Genomic DNA, 25,093 nt, shown 5'->3' with positions numbered 1-25,093 from the left:
AAATAGCGTAATGACGTAGAAATAGCGTAATGATGTAGAAATAGCGTAATGATGTAGAAATAGCGTAATGATGTAGAAATAGCGTAATGATGTAGAAATAGTGTAATGTAGAAATAGCGTAATGATGTAGAAATAGCGTAATGACGTAGAAATAGCGTAATGATGTAGAAATAGCGTAATGACGTAGAAATAGCGTAATGATGTAGAAATAGCGTAATGATGTAGAAATAGCGTAATGATGTAGAAATAGCGTAATGACGTAGAAATAGCGTAATGACGTAGAAATAGCGTAATGATGTAGAAATAGCGTAATGATGTAGAAATAGTGTAATGTAGAAATAGCGTAATGATGTAGAAATAGCGTAATGACGTAGAAATAGCGTAATGACGTAGAAATAGCGTAATGATGTAGAAATAGAGTAATGATGTAGAAATAGCATAATGACGTAGAAATAGCGCAATGACGTAGAAATAGCGTGATGGCGTAGAAATAGTGTAATGAAGTAGAAATAGCGTAATGGCGCAGAAATAGCGTAATGACGTAGAAATAGCGTAATGGCGTAGAAATAGCGCAATGGCGTAGAAATAGTGTAATGATGTAGAAATAGCATAATGACGTAGAAATAGCGTAATGGCGTAGAAATAGCGTAATGACGTAGAAATAGAGTAATGATGTAGAAATAGCATAATGACGTAGAAATAGCGTAATGGCGTAGAAATAGCGTGATGATGTAGAAATAGTGTAATGACGTAGAAATAGCACAATGACGTAGAAATAGCGTAATGGCGTAGAAATAGTGTAATGATGTAGAAATAGCATAATGGCGTAGAAATAGCGTAATGGCGTAGAAATAGCGTAATGACGTAGAAACAGCGTAATGACGTAGAAATAGCGTAATGACGTAGAAATAGCGCAATGACGTAGAAATAGCGTAATGGCGTAGAAATAGCGTAATGGCGTAGAAATAGTGTAATGTGGTAGAAATAGCGTAATGGCGTAGAAATAGCGTAATGGCGTAGAAATAGCGTAATGATGTAGAAATAGAGTAATGATGTAGAAATAGAGTAATGATGTAGAAATAGCGTAATGACGTAGAAATAGCGTAATGGCGTAGAAATAGTGTAATGATGTAGAAATAGAGTAATGATGTAGAAATAGCATAATGATGTAGAAATTGCGTAATGGCGTAGAAATAGTGTAATGATGTAGAAATAGCGTAATGGCGTAGAAATAGTGTAATGATGTAGAAATAGCGTAATGGCGTAGCAATAGTGTAATGACGTAGAAATAGCATAATGATGTAGAAATAGCGTAATGATGTAGAAATAGCGTAATGATGTAGAAATAGTGTAATGTAGAAATAGCGTAATGATGTAGAAATAGCGTAATGATGTAGAAATAGCGTAATGATGTAGAAATAGTGTAATGTAGAAATAGCGTAATGATGTAGAAATAGCGTAATGATGTAGAAATAGCGTAATGATGTAGAAATAGTGTAATGTAGAAATAGCGTAATGATGTAGAAATAGCGTAATGATGTAGAAATAGCGTAATGACGTAGAAATAGTGTAATGTAGAAATAGCGTAATGATGTAGAAATAGCGTAATGATGTAGAAATAGCGTAATGATGTAGAAATAGTGTAATGTAGAAATAGCGTAATGATGTAGAAATAGCGTAATGACGTAGAAATAGCGCAATGACGTAGAAATAGCGTAATGATGTAGAAATAGCGTAATGATGTAGAAATAGCGTAATGATGTAGAAATAGTGTAATGTAGAAATAGCGTAATGATGTAGAAATAGCGTAATGACGTAGAAATAGCGTAATGTAGAAATAGCGTAATGACGTAGAAATAGCGTAATGATGTAGAAATAGCGTAATGATGTAGAAATAGCGTAATGACGTAGAAATAGCGTAATGATGTAGAAATAGCGTAATGATGTAGAAATAGTGTAATGTAGAAATAGCGTAATGATGTAGAAATAGCGTAATGACGTAGAAATAGCGTAATGACGTAGAAATAGCGTAATGATGTAGAAATAGAGTAATGATGTAGAAATAGCATAATGACGTAGAAATAGCGCAATGACGTAGAAATAGCGTGATGGCGTAGAAATAGTGTAATGACGTAGAAATAGTGTAATGACGTAGAAATAGCGTAATGGCGCAGAAATAGCGTAATGACGTAGAAATAGCGTAATGGCGTAGAAATAGCGTAATGGCGTAGAAATAGTGTAATGATGTAGAAATAGCATAATGACGTAGAAATAGCGTAATGGCGTAGAAATAGCGTAATGATGTAGAAATAGAGTAATGATGTAGAAATAGCATAATGACGTAGAAATAGCGTAATGGCGTAGAAATAGCGTGATGATGTAGAAATAGTGTAATGACGTAGAAATAGCACAATGACGTAGAAATAGCGTAATGGCGTAAAAATAGTGTAATGATGTAGAAATAGCATAATGGCGTAGAAATAGCGTAATGGCGTAGAAATAGCGTAATGACGTAGAAACAGCGTAATGACGTAGAAATAGCGTAATGACGTAGAAATAGCGCAATGACGTAGAAATAGCGTAATGGCGTAGAAATAGCGTAATGGCGTAGAAATAGTGTAATGTGGTAGAAATAGCGTAATGGCGTAGAAATAGCGTAATGGCGTAGAAATAGCGTAATGATGTAGAAATAGAGTAATGATGTAGAAATAGAGTAATGATGTAGAAATAGCATAATGACGTAGAAATAGCGTAATGGCGTAGAAATAGTGTAATGATGTAGAAATAGCATAATGATGTAGAAATTGCGTAATGGCGTAGAAATAGTGTAATGATGTAGAAATAGCGTAATGGCGTAGAAATAGTGTAATGATGTAGAAATAGCATAATGACGTAGAAATAGCGTAATGGCGTAGAAATAGTGTAATGATGTAGAAATAGAGTAATGATGTAGAAATAGCATAATGACGTAGAAATAGCGTAATGGCGTAGAAATAGCGTTATGACGTAGAAATAGGGTAATAGCGTAGAAATAGCATAATGACGTAGAAATAGCGTAATGGCGTAGAAATAGTGTAATGATGTAGAAATAGAGTAATGACGTAGAAATAGCGTAATGACGTAGAAATAGCGTAATGACGTAGAAATAGCGTAATGACGTAGAAATAGCGTAATGATGTAGAAATAGTGTAATGATGTAGAAATAGCGTAATGGCGTAGAAATAGGGTAATGATGTAGAAATAGAGTAATGACGTAGAAATAGCATAATGACGTAGAAATAGCGTAATGGCGTAGAAATAGTGTAATGATGTAGAAATAGCATAATGACGTAGAAATAGCATAATGACGTAGAAATAGCGTAATGATGTAGAAATAGCATAATGACGTAGAAATAGCATAATGGCGTAGAAATAGTGTAATGATGTAGAAATAGCGTAATGGCGTAGAAATAGAGTAATGATGTAGAAATAGCATAATGACGTAGAAATAGCGTAATGGCGTAGAAATAGTGTAATGATGTAGAAATAGAGTAATGATGTAGAAATAGCATAATGATGTAGAAATAGCGTAATGGCGTAGAAATAGCGTTATGACGTAGAAATAGTGTAATGATGTAGAAATAGAGTAATGATGTAGAAATAACATAATGACGTAGAAATAGAGTAATGATGTAGAAATAGTGTAATGATGTAGAAATAGAGTAATGATGTAGAAATAGCATAATGACGTAGAAATAGCGTAATGGCGTAGAAATAGCGTAATGACGGGGAAATAGCGCAATGATGTAGAAATAGTGTAATGTAGAAATAGTGTAATGACGTAGAAATAGTGTAATGATGTAGAAATAGCGTAATGATGTAGAAATAGCGTAATGGCGTAGAAATAGCGTAATGGCGCAGAAATAGCGTAATGGCGTAGAAATAGTGTAATGGCGTAGAAATAGCGTAATGGCGTAAAAATAGCGCAATGATGTAGAAATAGTGTAATGATGTAGAAATAGTGTAATGATGTAGAAATAGCGTAATGATGTAGAAATAGAGTAATGATGTAGAAATAGCATAATGATGTAGAAATAGCGTAATGGCGTAGAAATAGTGTAATGGCGTAGAAATAGCGTAATGGCGTAAAAATAGCGCAATGATGTAGAAATAGTGTAATGATGTAGAAATAGAGTAATGATGTAGAAATAACATAATGACGTAGAAATAGAGTAATGATGTAGAAATAGCATAATGATGTAGAAATAGCGTAATGATGTAGAAATAGCATAATGACGTAGAAATAGCGTAATGACGTAGAAATAGAGTAATGATGTAGAAATAGCATAATGATGTAGAAATAGCGTAATGGCGTAGAAATAGTGTAATGGCGTAGAAATAGCGTAATGGCGTAAAAATAGCGCAATGATGTAGAAATAGTGTAATGATGTAGAAATAGAGTAATGATGTAGAAATAACATAATGACGTAGAAATAGAGTAATGATGTAGAAATAGTGTAATGATGTAGAAATAGAGTAATGATGTAGAAATAGCATAATGACGTAGAAATAGCGTAATGGCGTAGAAATAGCGTAATGACGGGGAAATAGCGCAATGATGTAGAAATAGTGTAATGTAGAAATAGTGTAATGACGTAGAAATAGTGTAATGATGTAGAAATAGCGTAATGATGTAGAAATAGCGTAATGGCGTAGAAATAGCGTAATGGCGCAGAAATAGCGTAATGGCGTAGAAATAGTGTAATGGCGTAGAAATAGCGTAATGGCGTAAAAATAGCGCAATGATGTAGAAATAGTGTAATGATGTAGAAATAGTGTAATGATGTAGAAATAGCGTAATGATGTAGAAATAGAGTAATGATGTAGAAATAGCATAATGATGTAGAAATAGCGTAATGGCGTAGAAATAGTGTAATGGCGTAGAAATAGCGTAATGGCGTAAAAATAGCGCAATGATGTAGAAATAGTGTAATGATGTAGAAATAGAGTAATGATGTAGAAATAACATAATGACGTAGAAATAGAGTAATGATGTAGAAATAGTGTAATGATGTAGAAATAGCGTAATGATGTAGAAATAGAGTAATGATGTAGAAATAGCATAATGATGTAGAAATAGCGTAATGGCGTAGAAATAGTGTAATGGCGTAGAAATAGCGTAATGGCGTAAAAATAGCGCAATGATGTAGAAATAGTGTAATGATGTAGAAATAGAGTAATGATGTAGAAATAACATAATGACGTAGAAATAGAGTAATGATGTAGAAATAGTGTAATGATGTAGAAATAGAGTAATGATGTAGAAATAGCATAATGACGTAGAAATAGCGTAATGGCGTAGAAATAGCGCAATGACGTAGAAATAGTGTAATGATGTAGAAATAGCGTAATGACGTAGAAATAGCATAATGATGTAGAAATAGTGCAATGGGGTAGAAATAGCGCAATGACGTAGAAATAGCGTAATGACGTAGAAATAGCGTAATGACGTAGAAATAGCGTAACGACGTAGAAATTGCGTAATGATGTAGAAATAGTGTAATGACGTAGAAATAGCGTAATGTAGAAATAGTGTAATGACGTAGAAATAGCATAATGGCGTAGAAATAGTGTAATGATGTAGAAATAGCGTAATGGCGTAGAAATAGAGTAATGATGTAGAAATAGCATAATGACGTAGAAATAGCGTAATGGCGTAGAAATAGTGTAATGGCGTAGAAATAGCGTAATGGCGTAAAAATAGCGCAATGATGTAGAAATAGTGTAATGATGTAGAAATAGAGTAATGATGTAGAAATAACATAATGACGTAGAAATTGCGTAATGATGTAGAAATAGTGTAATGACGTAGAAATAGCGTAATGTAGAAATAGTGTAATGACGTAGAAATAGCATAATGGCGTAGAAATAGTGTAATGATGTAGAAATAGCGTAATGGCGTAGAAATAGAGTAATGATGTAGAAATAGCATAATGATGTAGAAATAGCGTAATGGCGTAGAAATAGTGTAATGGCGTAGAAATAGCGTAATGGCGTAAAAATAGCGCAATGATGTAGAAATAGTGTAATGATGTAGAAATAGAGTAATGATGTAGAAATAACATAATGACGTAGAAATAGAGTAATGATGTAGAAATAGTGTAATGATGTAGAAATAGAGTAATGATGTAGAAATAGCATAATGACGTAGAAATAGCGTAATGGCGTAGAAATAGCGCAATGACGTAGAAATAGTGTAATGATGTAGAAATAGCGTAATGACGTAGAAATAGCATAATGATGTAGAAATAGTGCAATGGGGTAGAAATAGCGCAATGACGTAGAAATAGCGTAATGACGTAGAAATAGCGTAATGACGTAGAAATAGCGTAACGACGTAGAAATTGCGTAATGATGTAGAAATAGTGTAATGACGTAGAAATAGCGTAATGTAGAAATAGCATAATGACGTAGAAATAGCATAATGGCGTAGAAATAGTGTAATGATGTAGAAATAGCGTAATGGCGTAGAAATAGAGTAATGATGTAGAAATAGCATAATGACGTAGAAATAGCGTAATGGCGTAGAAATAGTGTAATGATGTAGAAATAGAGTAATGATGTAGAAATAGCATAATGATGTAGAAATAGCGTAATGGCGTAGAAATAGCGTTATGACGTAGAAATAGTGTAATGATGTAGAAATAGAGTAATGATGTAGAAATAACATAATGACGTAGAAATAGAGTAATGATGTAGAAATAGTGTAATGATGTAGAAATAGAGTAATGATGTAGAAATAGCATAATGACGTAGAAATAGCGTAATGGCGTAGAAATAGCGTAATGACGGGGAAATAGCGCAATGATGTAGAAATAGTGTAATGTAGAAATAGTGTAATGACGTAGAAATAGTGTAATGATGTAGAAATAGCGTAATGATGTAGAAATAGCGTAATGGCGTAGAAATAGCGTAATGGCGCAGAAATAGCGTAATGGCGTAGAAATAGTGTAATGGCGTAGAAATAGCGTAATGGCGTAAAAATAGCGCAATGATGTAGAAATAGTGTAATGATGTAGAAATAGTGTAATGATGTAGAAATAGCGTAATGATGTAGAAATAGAGTAATGATGTAGAAATAGCATAATGATGTAGAAATAGCGTAATGGCGTAGAAATAGTGTAATGGCGTAGAAATAGCGTAATGGCGTAAAAATAGCGCAATGATGTAGAAATAGTGTAATGATGTAGAAATAGAGTAATGATGTAGAAATAACATAATGACGTAGAAATAGAGTAATGATGTAGAAATAGCATAATGATGTAGAAATAGCGTAATGATGTAGAAATAGCATAATGACGTAGAAATAGCGTAATGACGTAGAAATAGAGTAATGATGTAGAAATAGCATAATGATGTAGAAATAGCGTAATGGCGTAGAAATAGTGTAATGGCGTAGAAATAGCGTAATGGCGTAAAAATAGCGCAATGATGTAGAAATAGTGTAATGATGTAGAAATAGAGTAATGATGTAGAAATAACATAATGACGTAGAAATAGAGTAATGATGTAGAAATAGTGTAATGATGTAGAAATAGAGTAATGATGTAGAAATAGCATAATGACGTAGAAATAGCGTAATGGCGTAGAAATAGCGTAATGACGGGGAAATAGCGCAATGATGTAGAAATAGTGTAATGTAGAAATAGTGTAATGACGTAGAAATAGTGTAATGATGTAGAAATAGCGTAATGATGTAGAAATAGCGTAATGGCGTAGAAATAGCGTAATGGCGCAGAAATAGCGTAATGGCGTAGAAATAGTGTAATGGCGTAGAAATAGCGTAATGGCGTAAAAATAGCGCAATGATGTAGAAATAGTGTAATGATGTAGAAATAGTGTAATGATGTAGAAATAGCGTAATGATGTAGAAATAGAGTAATGATGTAGAAATAGCATAATGATGTAGAAATAGCGTAATGGCGTAGAAATAGTGTAATGGCGTAGAAATAGCGTAATGGCGTAAAAATAGCGCAATGATGTAGAAATAGTGTAATGATGTAGAAATAGAGTAATGATGTAGAAATAACATAATGACGTAGAAATAGAGTAATGATGTAGAAATAGTGTAATGATGTAGAAATAGCGTAATGATGTAGAAATAGAGTAATGATGTAGAAATAGCATAATGATGTAGAAATAGCGTAATGGCGTAGAAATAGTGTAATGGCGTAGAAATAGCGTAATGGCGTAAAAATAGCGCAATGATGTAGAAATAGTGTAATGATGTAGAAATAGAGTAATGATGTAGAAATAACATAATGACGTAGAAATAGAGTAATGATGTAGAAATAGTGTAATGATGTAGAAATAGAGTAATGATGTAGAAATAGCATAATGACGTAGAAATAGCGTAATGGCGTAGAAATAGCGCAATGACGTAGAAATAGTGTAATGATGTAGAAATAGCGTAATGACGTAGAAATAGCATAATGATGTAGAAATAGTGCAATGGGGTAGAAATAGCGCAATGACGTAGAAATAGCGTAATGACGTAGAAATAGCGTAATGACGTAGAAATAGCGTAACGACGTAGAAATTGCGTAATGATGTAGAAATAGTGTAATGACGTAGAAATAGCGTAATGTAGAAATAGTGTAATGACGTAGAAATAGCGTAATGGCGTAAAAATAGTGTAATGTAGAAATAGCGTAATGGCGTAGAAATAGTGTGATGGAGAAATAGTGTAATGATGTAGAAATAGCGTAATGACGTAGAAATAGAGTAATGATGTAGAAATAGCGTAATGGCGTAGAAATAGAGTAATGGCGTAGAAATAGTGTAATGTAGAAATAGAGTAATGGCGTAGAAATAGTGTAATGTAGAAATAGAGTAATGATGTAGAAATAGCGTAATGGCGTAGAAATAGTGTGATGTAGAAATAGAGTAATGGCGTAGAAATAGTGTGATGTAGAAATAGAGTAATGGCGTAGAAATAGTGTGATGTAGAAATAGAGTAATGGCGTAGAAATAGTGTGATGTAGAAATAGTGTAATGATGTAGAAATAGCGTAATGGCGTAGAAATAGTGTGATGTAGAAATAGCGTAATGGCGTAGAAATAGCGTAATGGCGTAAAAATAGTGTAATGTAGAAATAGCGTAATGGCGTAGAAATAGTGTGATGTAGAAATAGTGTAATGATGTAGAAATAGCGTAATGACGTAGAAATAGAGTAATGATGTAGAAATAGCGTAATGACGTAGAAATAGAGTAATGACGTAGAAATAGCGTAATGATGTAGAAATAGCGTAATGACGTAGAAATAGCGTAATGACGTAGAAATAGCGTAATGATGTAGAAATAGCGTAATGACGTAGAAATAGAGTAATGGCGTAGAAATAGCGTAATGACGTAGAAATAGCCTAATGGCGTAGAAATAGCGTGATGATGTAGAAATAGTGTAATGACGTAGAAATAGCGTAATGGCGTAGAAATAGTGTAATTTAGAAATAGCCTAATGGCGTAATGACGTAGAAATAGCGTAATGACGTAGAAATAGCCTAATGGCGTAGAAATAGTGTAATGTAGAAATAGAGTAATGACGTAGAAATAGCGTAATGGCATAGAAATAGTGTAATGTAGAAATAGAGTAATGACGTAGAAATAGCGTAATGCGTAGAAATAGTGTAATGTAGAAATAGCCTAATGGCGTAATGACGTAGAAATAGAGTAATGGCGTAGAAATAGTGTAATGACGTAGAAATAGCCTAATGGCGTAGAAATAGTGTAATGTAGAAATAGCCTAATGGCGTAGAAATAGCGTGATGATGTAGAAATAGTGTAATGACGTAGAAATAGCGTAATGGCGTAGAAATAGTGTAATTTAGAAATAGCCTAATGGCGTAATGACGTAGAAATAGCGTAATGACGTAGAAATAGCCTAATGGCGTAGAAATAGTGTAATGTAGAAATAGAGTAATGACGTAGAAATAGCGTAATGGCATAGAAATAGTGTAATGTAGAAATAGAGTAATGACGTAGAAATAGCGTAATGGCGTAGAAATAGTGTAATGTAGAAATAGCCTAATGGCGTAATGACGTAGAAATAGAGTAATGGCGTAGAAATAGTGTAATGACGTAGAAATAGCCTAATGGCGTAGAAATAGTGTAATGTAGAAATAGAGTAATGGCGTAGAAATAGTGTAATGTAGAAATAGAGTAATGGCGTAAAAATAGTGTAATGTAGAAATAGCGTAATGTAGAAATAGCGTAATGATGTAGATATAGCGTAATGACGTAGAAATAGAGTAATGGCGTAGAAGTAGTGTAATGTAGAAATAGCGTAATGTAGAAATAGTGTAATGTAGAAATAGTGTAATGTAGAAATAGAGTAATGGCGTAAAAATAGTGTAATGTAGAAATAGCGTAATGGCGTAGAAGTAGTGTAATGTAGAAATAGCGTAATGTAGAAATAGTGTAATGTAGAAATAGTGTAATGTAGAAATAGAGTAATGACGTAGAAATAGCGTAATGTAGAAATAGAGTAATGGCGTAGAAATAGTGTAATGTAGAAATAGAGTAATGGCGTAGAAATAGTGTAATGTAGAAATAGAGTAATGGCGTAGAAATAGTGTAATGATGTAGAAATAGCGTAATGTAGAAATAGCGTAATGATGTAGATATAGCGTAATGACGTAGAAATAGAGTAATGGCGTAGAAGTAGTGTAATGTAGAAATAGCGTAATGTAGAAATAGTGTAATGTAGAAATAGTGTAATGTAGAAATAGAGTAATGGCGTAAAAATAGTGTAATGTAGAAATAGCGTAATGGCGTAGAAATAGTGTAATGATGTAGAAATAGTGTAATGTAGAAATAGCGTAATGATGTAGATATAGCGTAATGACGTAGAAATAGAGTAATGGCGTAGAAGTAGTGTATTGTAGAAATAGCGTAATGGCGTAGAAATAGTGTAATGATGTAGAAATAGTGTAATGTAGAAATAGCGTAATGATGTAGATATAGCGTAATGACGTAGAAATAGAGTAATGGCGTAGAAGTAGTGTAATGTAGAAATAGCGTAATGGCGTAGAAATAGTGTAATGTAGAAATAGCGTAATGATGTAGAAATAGCGTAATGATGTAGAAATAGCGTAATGATGTAGAAATAGCGTAATGACATAGAAATAGCGTAATGATGTAGAAATAGCGTAATGATGTAGAAATAGCGTAATGACGTAGAAATAGCGTAATGACGTAGAAATAGTGTAATGTAGAAATAGCGTAATGATGTAGAAATAGCGTAATGACGTAGAAATAGCGTAATGATGTAGAAATAGAGTAATGATGTAGAAATAGCGTAATGATGTAGAAATAGCGTAATGATGTAGAAATAGCGTAATGATGTAGAAATAGCGTAATGACGTAGAAATAGTGTAATGTAGAAATACCGTAATGGCGTTTGACGTGCTGATCGAGCGGTTCTTCTGATGAATAAAGTGTGGTATAAACGAGTGTCTCGTCCTCCTATAATCCTGCTTTCTCTGTGTGTGTGAAGTGGAGCAGGACGACGCCACCAGTGCTCACTTCATACTCTCACACACACGACTGGTTTTGGCCATTTTTACTGTGATCAATATAAGCGATGGCACAACGGCTCATACGCTCATTATCTCCTAATTATGACCGGAAATGGATAAATATTGAGTCTGCTGTTTAACACAAATAAAGAACTGTAGGAGAATAGTTATTATGCGCAGACATCAGGAAACTCTGTATATTTGTCCAGTGTGCGCATGTCAAAAATATATCCCGATATGAAGCGTGAGACATATAAACACACACATCAACCCGATCACATGTTCAGCGTAACACTGCATTCAGATTCATCAAGCGCAGGAATTCAGTGCGTCTGGAACAAAAGTTGTGCGTGTAAACGAAGCCAGTGTGAAACGATCAGTATCTATAAAGCGCTGTATGATTTGTGTGGATATTAGTCTTCAGTTTTTAACCTTTTACATCCGTCAGACAAACTCCAGCGCTCACTAACTGTGTAACAGCGCCACCTAGTGCACACTACACTACATGCACACTAGTGTAGTGTAGGACAGGCGTTCTCAAACTCCCTGATGCCACGGACACATAAACATGATGTTCCCTTCATAACTATATACAGCCAAACCATCATTTACTCAGAATCCTTCAACATTAACAGTTTATACGCTATAGTTTAGAAAATGGTAATAAGAGTTATGAACTCAGTTGATATTTGACTGGTTTCGTCCGTCCTTCTGTTAGACTCTCTCCTTCTGTTATAGCTGTCCGGATCTGGATGGGGTGTGTACGCGTGTAATGTGTGCAGTGCCGTAAAGCAATTCGTTACATCGCGAGAGCTAAAATCACCCGATACTTCCTGACGACGGTCCGCCGGCCCACAGTTGCAAGTGCGGGTTTTCCACTCACAGGCACCGGGGTGTGTGTGTGTGTGTGTGTGTGTGTGTGTGTGTGTGTGAGACGGCCACCATTCAACCCGAAAAGAGTCATATAACCAACTCTGAAGCTGTTCAGTTAAGCTAAAAACACTGCATAGTGCTGCTTTAAAGAAAAAACACTTAAAACATGATCAGCTCAAAGAGTCGGAATCTTTTTTGGTCACAGATTTTTCCTGATAAGTTTCTGGCATCAGTGAAACACCGGCTCAGATTGTGGAGAGTGTTCGGGACTCTAGCATCATATCCGGACCAAAGATCAAGCATAACATCATAATCATAATCATCTGTCCGTCCAGAGCGAGTGACACACACCATGTTGTACCAGGCCGACACGATGAGCTTCTCCTCCTGGTCTCTCTGAGACTTCGTCTTGTCACACTCCTTCTGCACACACACATACATACACACACACACACACACACACACAGTATGTCACATTACAGCTTATGTGTGTGAAAGAGAATAAGTTTGTGTGTGTGTAAGTGTGATAGAGAAGGAGTATGTTAGTGTGTGTGTGTGTGTGTGTGTGTGTGTGTGTGTGTGTGTGTGTGTGTGTGAGAGAGAGAGTGACCTCGAGTGAGTGCAGCATCCTCTCGCGCTCCTGCAACTGGTTCTTCAGGGCTTGAACTTCAGGAGCAGAACCTTGATTCTGTTTGGGGTCCAGCGTACGGATGACCTGCACACACACACACACACACACACACACACACACACACAACATTAGCATCACGCACACACACAACATTAGCATCATGCACACACACACACACACACACACACAACATTAGCATCACGCACACACACAACATTAGCATCACACACACACACACAACATTAGCATCACGCAAACACACACACACACACACACACACAAACACACACACACACACACAACAGTAGCATCACGCACACACACAACATTAGCATCATGCACACACACACACAACATTAGCATCACGCACACACACACACACACAACATTAGCATCACGCACACACACAACATTAGCATCATGCACACACACACACACAACAATAGCATCACGCACACACACAACATTAGCATCACACACACACACACAACATTAGCATCACGCAAACACACACACACACACACACACACACACACACAACAGTAGCATCACGCACACACACAACATTAGCATCATGCACACACACACACAACATTAGCATCACGCACACACACACACACACACAACATTAGCATCACACACACACACACACTCAACATTAGCATCACACACACACACACACAACATTAGCATAACGCACACACACACACACATTAGCATCACGCACACACACACACAACATTAGCATCACACACACACACACACACACACAACATTAGCATCACACACACACACACACAACATTAGCATCATACACACACACTCACTCACACACACACTCACTCACTCACATACACACAACATTAGCATCATACACACACACACACACTCACTCACACACTCACACACTCACTCACACACTCACTCACACACTCACTCACACACTCACTCACACACACTCACTCACACACACACACTCACTCACACACTCACACATACTCACTCACTCACACACTCACTCACTCACACACTCACTCACACACTAACTCACACACACACACTCACTCACTCACACACACACTCACACACTCACTCACACACTCACTCACACACACTCACTCACACACACACACTCACTCACACACTCACACATACTCACTCACTCACACACTCACTCACACACTCACTCACACACTCACTCACACACACTCACTCACACACACACACTCACTCACACACTCACACATACTCACTCACTCACACACTCACTCACTCACACACTCACTCACACACTAACTCACACACTCACTCACACACTCACATACACACAACATTAGCATCATACACACACACTCACTCACACACTCACACACACTCTCACTCACTCACACACACTCACTCACTCACTCACACACTCACACACACACACTCACTCACATACACACCCACACACACTCACTCACACACACACACACACACTCACTCACTCACTCACTCACTCACATACACACAACATTAGCATCATACACACACACTCACTCACACACTCACACACACGTACACTCTTGGCCTTCTCCAGGTATTTCTTGTATCTCTCCTCCATCTGCTTCATATCTTCATCTTTCTTCTTCAGCGCGTCCTCCAGATCTTCGATCCTCTGAGCTGAAACCACCAACACACACTCTCGTTTACACGATCTGCATACACACACACACGTTTCATATATGCACCGCAACACATCCTGTTCTGCCTCAGTGTTTCCGTCTCGTTATACAGCGTGTGTGTGTGTGTGAGTGTGAGTGTGTGTGTGTGTGTGTATGATGCTAATGTTGTGTGTGTGTGAGTGTGTGTGAGTGAGTGAGTGAGTGTGTGTGTGTGTGTGTGTGTGTCTGTGAGTGTGTGTGAGTGTGTGTGTGTGTGTGTGTGTGTGTGTGTGAGTGAGTGTGTGTGTATGATGCTAATGTTGTGTGTGAGTGTGTGTGTGTGAGTGTGTGTGTGTGTGTGTGTGTGTGTGTGTGTGTGTGTGTGTGTGTGAGTGTGTGTGTGTGTGTGTGTGTGTGTGTGTGTGTGTGTGTGTGTGTGTGTGTGTGTGTGTGTGTGTGTGTGTGTGTGTGTGTGTGTGTGTGTGTGTGTGTGTGTGTGAGTGTGTGTGTGTGTGTGTGTGTGTGTGTGTGTGTGTGTGTGTGTGTGAGTGTGTGTGTGTGTATGTGTGTGTGTGTGTGTGTGTGTGTGTGTGTGTGTGTGTGTGTGTGTGAGGATCGAGTCTCACCGCTGGAACTGTGTTTGTTCTCCAGCTCTTCGATCTCTGAGCTCTTCGTCTGAAGCTCGTTCGTGGCGTCCCTTAATTTCTCTCTAAACACCAAGAACAAACACACTCTCCGTCACTGATGATGAACTCGCTGTGAAGAACATGATCAACACCAGCTGATACTCACAGATGTTCCTGACACTTCCTCTTCATCAAGACCGTCTGAAACAGAAGATGTTAGACTCAAGATTAAAGCTCATGTGAGACTGCAGCGCCTCCTGCTGGACACGAGCCGCACACACACACACACTGCAGTTACGTGTGTTAGAGAGCTGGTGTAGTGATCCAGCAGAGGGCGCTGACGAGCTCAATCACCAGCAGGAAGAGACAGACACACACACACACACACACACACACACACACACACACACACACACACACACACACACACACACACACACACACACACACACACACACACACACACACACACACTGTAGATCAGGGGTCGGCAAGCTTGATTTAAGGCATGATTTAAGAAATGAATTGATGAGAAATGCCTCTAGAATTGCCTGACAGACGGTTAGTGTCTTCTGTAACTGGTAGTGCGCTGTTACTCCCCTGTGCGAGTCATTAACAAACACACACAGAACTAAGTTAATAACTAATGATCTTTACAACGGAAGTGAATCAATCAAAACTAACTTTATCTGGACAATAACTTTATTCTAGATCCGCTGTAAAGCCTAAACAATCTCTGTTACTGTAATCTCCTATTATCACTGTAAAGCTGCTGTGAAACTCTATATTGTTAAAGCGCTGTAGAAATGAACGGACTCGACGTGTGTGTGTCCGTGTCCGGGTTTTACTCTGGATAAATGATTAAAGCAGTCGTGACACGTAACATGGCGAGTGTCTTCATTCACCGTCACAACACACCCTGCCTCGCTACACACACACACACACACACACACACACACACACACACACACACACACACACACACACACACAGACGTGGGAGATGCGGAAGGATAAAAATGACTCAAAAATAAAAGGATTTGAATAAGCCTATTAGCAATGTTTGAGTCACGCTCTTAACAAACTGTTTTATTTCCTCTTTCTATATCGTGAATAATAAATGTGTATCATTTTAATTTGCTTGTTACACAATGGAGCCTAATTTACTGTAATAATTATTTGACGTAGCCTACTCTTACACTCGGCATCCTCGCGTCCAGAACCTCGAGTAGGAACGGTGCGCTACTACGCCAGTGCAGAGATGCTAACGCTTGAACTGGTGAGAGAAAACGGCTCTATCAAAGAGTCTAAAGAGGAAAGTTGACAGAGAAAATCGGGAATACAAAGAAGAATGGAAACACCAGATCCGTTCATCCTAACTATATTTGTGAACGCAAAGCCGGTGTGTGTGTTATCTGCAACCAAGCGTCCACACACTCTTTATTCAAATTAAAAGCTCTCAATTAATCTCAAAAAAAAAACTTGCTGCAAAAACTTCAAGAGATCTCTGTCTCTATCGCTATCTCTATTGCTATCTCTATCGCTATCTCTATCTCTATCGCTATCTCTATCTCTATCGCTATCTCTATCGCTGTCTCTATCTCTGTCTCTATCGCTATCTCTATCGCTATCTCTATCGCTATCTCTGTCGCTATCTCTATCTCTATCGCTATCTCTATCGCTATCTCTATCTCTATCTCTATCTCTATCTCTATCGCTATCTCTATCGCTATCTCTATCGCTATCTCTATCGCTATCTCTATCGCTATCTCTATCGCTATCTCTATCGCTATCTCTATCTCTATCGCTATCTCTATCTCTATCGCTATCTCTATTGCTATCTCTATCGCTATCTCTATCGCTATCTCTATCGATATCTCTGTCGATATCTCTGTCGCTATCTCTGTCTCTATCTCTGTCTCTATCGCTATCTCTATCTCTATCGCTATCTCTATCGCTATCGCTATCTCTACCGCTATCTCTATCTCTATCGCTATCGCTATCTCTATCGCTATCTCTATCGCTATCGCTATCTCTATCTCTATCGCTATCTCTGTCGCTATCTCTATCTCTATCTCTATCGCTATCTCTATCGCTATCTCTATCTCTATCTCTATCGCTATCGCTATCTCTATCGCTATCTCTATCGCTATCTCTATCTCTATCGCTATCGCTATCGCTATCTCTATCGCTATCTCTATCGCTATCTCTGTCGCTATCTCTATCTCTATCGCTATCTCTATCGCTATCTCTATCGCTATCTCTATCTCTATCTCTATCGCTATCGCTATCTCTATCGCTATCTCTATCGCTCTCTCTATATCTATCTCTATTGCTATATCTATCTCTATCGCTATCTCTATCGCTATCTCTATCGCTATCTCTATCGCTATCTCTATCGCTATCTCTATCGCTATCTCTATCTCTATCGCTATCTCTATCGCTATCTCTATCTCTATCTCTATCGCTATCTCTATCGCTATCTCTATCTCTATCGCTATCTCTATCGCTATCTCTATCTCTATCGCTATCTCTATCGCTATCTCGATCTCTATCGCTATCTCTATCTCTATCGCTATCTCTATCTCTATCGCTATCTCTATTGCTATCTCTATAGCTATCTCTATCTCTATCTCTATCGCTATCTCTATCGCTATCTCTATCTCTATCGCTATCTCTATCTCGATCTCTATCGCTATCTCTATCTCTATCGCTATCTCTATTGCTATCTCTATCGCTATCTCTATCTCTTTTTTCCATATTGGAATTGAAATTAGGAATCGATAAGCAGAATCGAATCGAATCTTTAACCCAGAGCCGCTGTCTAATCTACAGAGTCAGTAAATCATGGGCTAATTTTATTTCCTGGGTGAACTGTCCCTATAAGTCTAGTAAACGCGGTTAGCTTGCACTGCTGGGTTGTTGGTCTGCATGTAAACAGGACAGTTATCCGCGTGTGTAAACATGCCGAATGACTCCAGTATTGCTGAAGGTGCGGGACGACTCAAACACATGATCATCTGAGAAACAGCTTCGAGATCAGCATTCAGTCTCAGTCAGCAAGAGCATCACTGGGTGGATCATGCTCTGATTATTGGTCTGATGATGCGGCAGCGTGTTCGTTCCGACACACACGCGTGTTTGAGATGCACATGCGATCCAGTGGGAGAAATAAAACAATCACAAAGTTGCAAAATGCCTGAACGTACTTACAACAGACTGAGAGAGATTTGATGGACAGATAGAGGAGCGCAGACCTGAGTCAACAGACGCCTGTCTCACACACACACACACACACACACACACACACACAGATGATGATCAAATGAAGCAGACGGTCAGACTAAAGTAACAGACACACGTGTGCTTCTGATGATGATGATGATGATGAAGGCATCACTCAGCAGGACGACCAATGGCAGGCCTGGATCATGCTACATCATGAGTGACATCACAGTGAAGAGAGAAATGTTAGTACACACACACACACACACACACACACACACACACACACACACACACACACACACACACACACACACACACACACACACACACACACACACACACACACAGCAGGCGTTAGTGCGACACACACGTGATGGAGCCGTTACAGGTCAGTGTGTATCAGGGTTATTCCCGTTTAAACGTGCCGTTAATTATAACTATTAAAAACATGTTTGTTTATTGAAATAAACATGGAAGAAAATAAATCTTAGATGGAAAATTAAACTGAAATCAGTTTAAGACTGTTTGAGTCTCGTCTGCTTCGGTCTCTTTAGGAACCATTAGGAACCATCAGTGAACATGAACTGTGTCTGGTCGTATGCTGTGTGTGAGCGAGTGTGTGTGAACGATGAGCTCGTGCTTTCGGCCCCATCACAGCCAATCAGATCCACAGCAGGAGCAATGATGATGATGTCATGAAGCGTGGGACTCACATCATCAGCTTTGGATCCGTGTTCCTGAAGAGATTTCTGCAGCTCCTCCACCTGACACTGACTCGCCAGCAGCTTCTGATTGGCCAGCCTGAGACACACACACACACACACGAACACACGAACACACACACACAAACACACTTCAGTTGAGGTCATCTATTCAGTTCACACTCTGCTGTGTGTGAGTGTGTGTGTGTGTGTGTGTGTGTGTGTGTGTGTGTGTGTGTGTGTGTGTGTGTGTGTGTGTGTGTTCCTGTGTGTGTACGTGAGAGAGAGAGTGTGTGTGTGTGTGTGTGTGTGTGTGTGTGTGTGTGTGTGTGTGTGTGTGTGTGTGTGTGTGTGTGTGTGTGTGTGTGTGTGTGTGTGTGTGTGTGTGCGTGTGTGAGACCAAGTTAAATGTATTTGCGCAGTGTTATTCACAACATGCACGTTTCAAACTGATGTGTCATAGTCATGAGTGTGTGAGTCCTGAACCTGTTCTCAGTCTCCAGCTCGTTCTTGCGGCTGTTGGAGTCCTCCAGTAAACTCTGCAGGAGAGCGATCTGCTCGTTATCCGAGCCCTCCTGAGCCAGCTTCAGCATCCTATTCTCATGCTGCAGGCGGATCATACGCTCCCTGAGGATACACACACACACACGTCATATAGTGTATGTCATATAGTGTATGTCATATAGTGTATCTCATATAGTGCATGTCATATAGTGCATGTCATATAGTGTATGTCATATATGCATCTCATATAGTGTATGTCATATAGTGTTTGTCATATAGTGCATCTCATATAGTGTATGTCATATAGTGTTTGTCATATAGTGTATGTCATATAGTGCATCTCATATAGTGCATTTCATATAGTCCATGTCATATAGTGCATCTCATATAGTGTATGTCCTTCTCATATAGTGTATGTCATATAGTGTATGTCATATAGTGTATGTCATATAGTGTATGTCATATAGTCTATGTCATATAGTGTATGTCATATAGCGTATGTCATATAGTGCATCTCATATAGTGTATGTCATATAGTGCATCTCATATAGTGTATGTCATATAGTGTATGTCATATAGTGTATCTCATATAGTGTATGTCACATAGTGTTTGTCATATAGTGTTTGTCATATAGAGCATGTCACATAGTGCATCTCATATAGTGCATGTCATATAGTCTATGTCATATAGTGCATCTCATATAGTGCATGTCATATAGTGTATCTCATATAGTGTATCTCATAGAGTGTTTGTCATATAGTGCATCTCATATAGTGCATGTCATATAGTCTATGTCATATAGTGCATCTCAAATAGTGTATGTCATATAGTGTATGTCATATAGTGTGTCATATAGTGTATCTCATATAGTGTATGTCATATAGTGTATCTCATATAGTGTATGTCATATAGTGTATCTCATATAGTGTATCTCATAGAGTGTTTGTCATATAGTGCATCTCATATAGTGCATGTCATATAGTCTATGTCATATAGTGCATCTCAAATAGTGTATGTCATATAGTGTATGTCATATAGTGTATGTCATATAGTGTATGTCATATAGTGTGTCATATAGTGTATCTCATATAGTGTATGTCATATAGTGTATCTCATATAGTGTATGTCATATAGTGTATCTCATATAGTGTATGTCATATAGTGCATCTCATATAGTGCATGTCATATAGTGTATGTCATATAGTGTATCTCATATAGTGTATCTCATATAGTGTATGTCATATAGTGTATGTCATATAGTGTATCTCATATAGTGTATGTCATATAGTGCATTTCATATAGTTTATCTCATATAGTGTATGTCATATAGTGTATGTCATATAGTGGATCTCATATAGTGTGTCATATAGTGCAACTCATATAGTGTGTCATATAGTGCATCTCATATAGTGCATCTCATATAGTGTATGTCATATAGTGTATGTCATATAGTGTTTGTCATATAGTGTATCTCATATAGTGTATCTCATATAGTGTATCTCATATAGTGTTTGTCATATAGTGTATCTCATATAGTGTATCTCATAGAGTGTTTGTCATATAGTGCATCTCATATAGTGCATGTCATATAGTCTATGTCATATAGTGCATCTCAAATAGTGTATGTCATATAGTGTATGTCATATAGTGTGTCATATAGTGTATCTCATATAGTGTATCTCATATAGTGTATGTCATATAGTGTATGTCATATAGTGTATCTCATATAGTGTATGTCATATAGTGCATTTCATATAGTTTATCTCATATAGTGTATGTCATATAGTGTATGTCATATAGTGGATCTCATATAGTGTAGTGGATCTCATATAGTGTGTCATATAGTGCAACTCATATAGTGTGTCATATAGTGCATCTCATATAGTGCATCTCATATAGTGCATCTCATATAGTGTATGTCATAAAGTGTATGTCATATAGTGCATCTCATATAGTCTATGTAATATAGTGCATCTCATATAGTGTATGTCATATAGTGTATCTCATATAGTGCATTTCATATAGTGTATGTCATATAGTGTATCTCATATAGTGTATGTCATATAGTGTATCTCATATAGTGTATGTCATATAGTGCATCTCATATAGTGTATGTCATATAGTGCATTTCATATAGTGTATGTCATATAGTGTATCTCATATAGTGTATGTCATATAGTGCATTTCATATAGTTTATCTCATATAGTGTATGTCATATAGTGTATGTCATATAGTGCATCTCATATAGTGTGTCATATAGTGCAACTCATATAGTGTGTCATATAGTGCATCTCATATAGTGTATGTCATATAGTGCATCTCATATAGTCTATGTAATGTTGTGCATCTCATATAGTGTATGTCATATAGTGTATCTCATATAGTGTATGTCATATAGTGCATTTCATATAGTGTATGTCATATAGTGTTTCTCATATAGTGCATGTCATATAGTGCATTTCATATAGTGTATCATATAGTGCATCTCATATAGTGTATGTCATATAGTCTATGTCATATAGTGCATCTCATATAGTGTATGTCATATAGTGCATCTCATATAGTGTATGTCATATAGTCTATGTCATATAGTGCATCTCATATAGTGTATGTCATATAGTGCATCTCATATAGTGTATCTCATATAGTGTATGTCATATAGTGCATCTCATATAGTGTATGTCATATAGTGTATCTCATATAGTGTTTGTCATATAGTGTATCTCATATAGTGTATCTCATAGAGTGTTTGTCATATAGTGCATCTCATATAGTGCATGTCATATAGTCTATGTCATATAGTGCATCTCAAATAGTGTATGTCATATAGTGTATGTCATATAGTGTATCTCATATAGTGTATCTATATGAGTGTATCTATGTCATATAGAGCATCTCATATAGTGTATGTCATATAGTGTTTGTCATATAGTGCTTCTCATATAGTGCATGACATATGCACTATATGAAATGCACTATAGTGTATCTCATATAGTGTATGTCATATAGTGCATCTCATATAGTGTATGTCATATAGTGCATTTCATATAGTGTATGTCATATAGTGCATCTCATATAGTGCATCTCATATAGTGTATGTCATATAGTGCATCTCATATAGTGTATGTCATATAGTCTATGTCATATAGTCTATGTCATATAGTCTATGTCATATAGTCTATGTCATATAGTCTATGTCATATAGTCTATGTCATATAGTCTATGTCATATAGTGCATCTCATATAGTGCATCTCATATAGTGTATGTCATATAGTCTATGTCATATAGTCTATGTCATATAGTCTATGTCATATAGTCTATGTCATATAGTCTATGTCATATAGTGCATCTCATATAGTGTATGTCATATAGTGCATCTCATATAGTGTATCTCATATAGTGTATGTCATATAGTGCATCTCATATAGTGTATGTCATATAGTGCTTCTCATATAGTGTATGTCATATAGAGCATCTCATAAAGTGTATCTCATATAGTGTTTGTCATATAGTGCATCTCATATAGTGTATGTCATATAGTGCATCTCATATAGTGCATCTCATATAGTGTATGTCATATAGTGCATCTCATATAGTGTATGTCATATAGTCTATGTCATATAGTCTATGTCATATAGTCTATGTCATATAGTCTATGTCATATAGTCTATGTCATATAGTCTATGTCATATAGTGCATCTCATATAGTGCATCTCATATAGTGTATGTCATATAGTCTATGTCATATAGTCTATGTCATATAGTCTATGTCATATAGTGCATCTCATATAGTCTATGTCATATAGTGCATCTCATATAGTGCATCTCATATAGTGTATGTCATATAGTCTATGTCATATAGTCTATGTCATATAGTCTATGTCATATAGTCTATGTCATATAGTGCATCTCATATAGTGCATCTCATATAGTGTATGTCATATAGTGCATCTCATATAGTGTATCTCATATAGTGTATGTCATATAGTGCATCTCATATAGTGTATGTCATATAGTGCATCTCATATAGTGTATGTCATATAGAGCATCTCATAAAGTGTATCTCATATAGTGTTTGTCATATAGTGCATCTCATATAGTGTATGTCATATAGTGCATCTCATATAGTGCATCTCATATAGTGTATGTCATATAGTGCATCTCATATAGTGTATGTCATATAGTCTATGTCATATAGTCTATGTCATATAGTCTATGTCATATAGTCTATGTCATATAGTGCATCTCATATAGTGCATCTCATATAGTGTATGTCATATAGTCTATGTCATATAGTCTATGTCATATAGTCTATGTCATATAGTCTATGTCATATAGTGCATCTCATATAGTGTATGTCGTATAGTGTTTGTCATATAGTGCATCTCATATAGTGTATGTCGTATAGTGTTTGTCATATAGTGCATCTCATATAGTGTATGTCATATAGTGTTTGTCATATAGTGCATCTCATATAGTGTATGTCATATAGTGTTTGTCATATAGTGTTTGTCATATAGTGTTTGTCATATAGTGTTTGTCATATAGTGTATTTCACCTACCGAATCTCTGGTGTGACGATCTCTGCTGCCAGCGAATCAGACGGCTCGTTACTGCCCAGCGGCACCAGACCTGAGGAAACCCCAGTGATCACAAGGCTGCATATCACAGTTATATAATATATATATATATATAAAACATGCTGTATATCCTTAACCCTCATCAAAATGACCTGAAGCCCTAAAATTATACTGATATTTTTTTTGTGCAGAAAGCTTATTTTATTTCATTTTGATACATTTAGTCTATTTTTAATGCAATTTCTTGAAGATTTTCTGCTATTGTTTACTTTATTTACCTTTAAATTACTAGATTTAATCAATATATAATAAATCAATAATAATTTAAGCACATTCCTCACATTCATTCAACTCACAATTTCATGCATAACCCTTTTAATCCAGCTCTAAATGTCTTACATTGGGTGTCTTTGACCTCTTGTAAATAAATAATATATCATATTTCATGACTCTAGACGGGCTTATATCTCTATATGGAGTAATGAGCCGTTCCTCTGGGCCTAAAGCCAGTTCCTTCAGTGTGCAATTAGATAAACATGTAGACATCATAAAGTTTTAGCATTTTTTGAGTTTTTCTATGTGAACTGAAGCATTCCTCGAATCCATTCTATTTTTTTGTGTGTATTCATGGTTCAAGTGCGACAGAGTCCTAGAGTCGGGACCCTCTGATGAACACTCAATTCTTTTAAATTTTTCCAAAATATTTTGCGGGTCAAAATGACCCGAGGGAAGGAAGTTCATTAAATATAA

General features: G+C 36.8%; 2 protein-coding genes across 2 annotated transcripts in view; both read right to left on the bottom strand.

The window, feature by feature from the left end:
* hook3 (hook microtubule-tethering protein 3) overlaps positions 1-25,093 on the bottom strand; it is a 42,866-nt gene that overhangs the window by 4,610 nt on the left and 13,163 nt on the right. Inside the window, exons 7-14 of the mRNA XM_077222710.1 lie at positions 24,326-24,395; positions 19,743-19,883; positions 19,269-19,356; positions 15,495-15,529; positions 15,329-15,411; positions 14,621-14,721; positions 13,039-13,143; positions 12,780-12,851 (exon numbers count right to left, since the gene is read on the bottom strand). Of these exons, the coding sequence (XP_077078825.1) occupies positions 12,780-12,851; positions 13,039-13,143; positions 14,621-14,721; positions 15,329-15,411; positions 15,495-15,529; positions 19,269-19,356; positions 19,743-19,883; positions 24,326-24,395 (695 nt within the window). The remainder of the gene's footprint in view (positions 1-12,779; positions 12,852-13,038; positions 13,144-14,620; positions 14,722-15,328; positions 15,412-15,494; positions 15,530-19,268; positions 19,357-19,742; positions 19,884-24,325; positions 24,396-25,093) is intronic.
* LOC143732431 (uncharacterized) lies at positions 16,777-18,087 on the bottom strand. Its single transcript, XM_077223502.1, has one exon. The coding sequence runs from the start codon at positions 18,085-18,087 to the stop codon at positions 16,777-16,779; it is 1,311 nt and encodes a 436-aa protein (XP_077079617.1).

The sequence above is a fragment of the Siphateles boraxobius genome, unplaced genomic scaffold (assembly GCF_051911475.1).
Source record: "Siphateles boraxobius isolate OS27281-9 unplaced genomic scaffold, OSU_SipBor_1 120, whole genome shotgun sequence".
Classification (NCBI taxonomy): domain Eukaryota; kingdom Metazoa; phylum Chordata; class Actinopteri; order Cypriniformes; family Leuciscidae; genus Siphateles; species Siphateles boraxobius.
The sequence above is the reverse complement of the archived record's forward strand: the minus strand, read 5'-3'. Positions and strand labels throughout refer to the sequence as shown.

Excerpts from the sequence above, each read along its gene's own strand:
- LOC143732431 (XM_077223502.1), bottom strand. The coding sequence starts at position 18,087 with ATGGAAAAAAGAGATAGAGATAGCGATAGAGATAGCAATAGAGATAGC.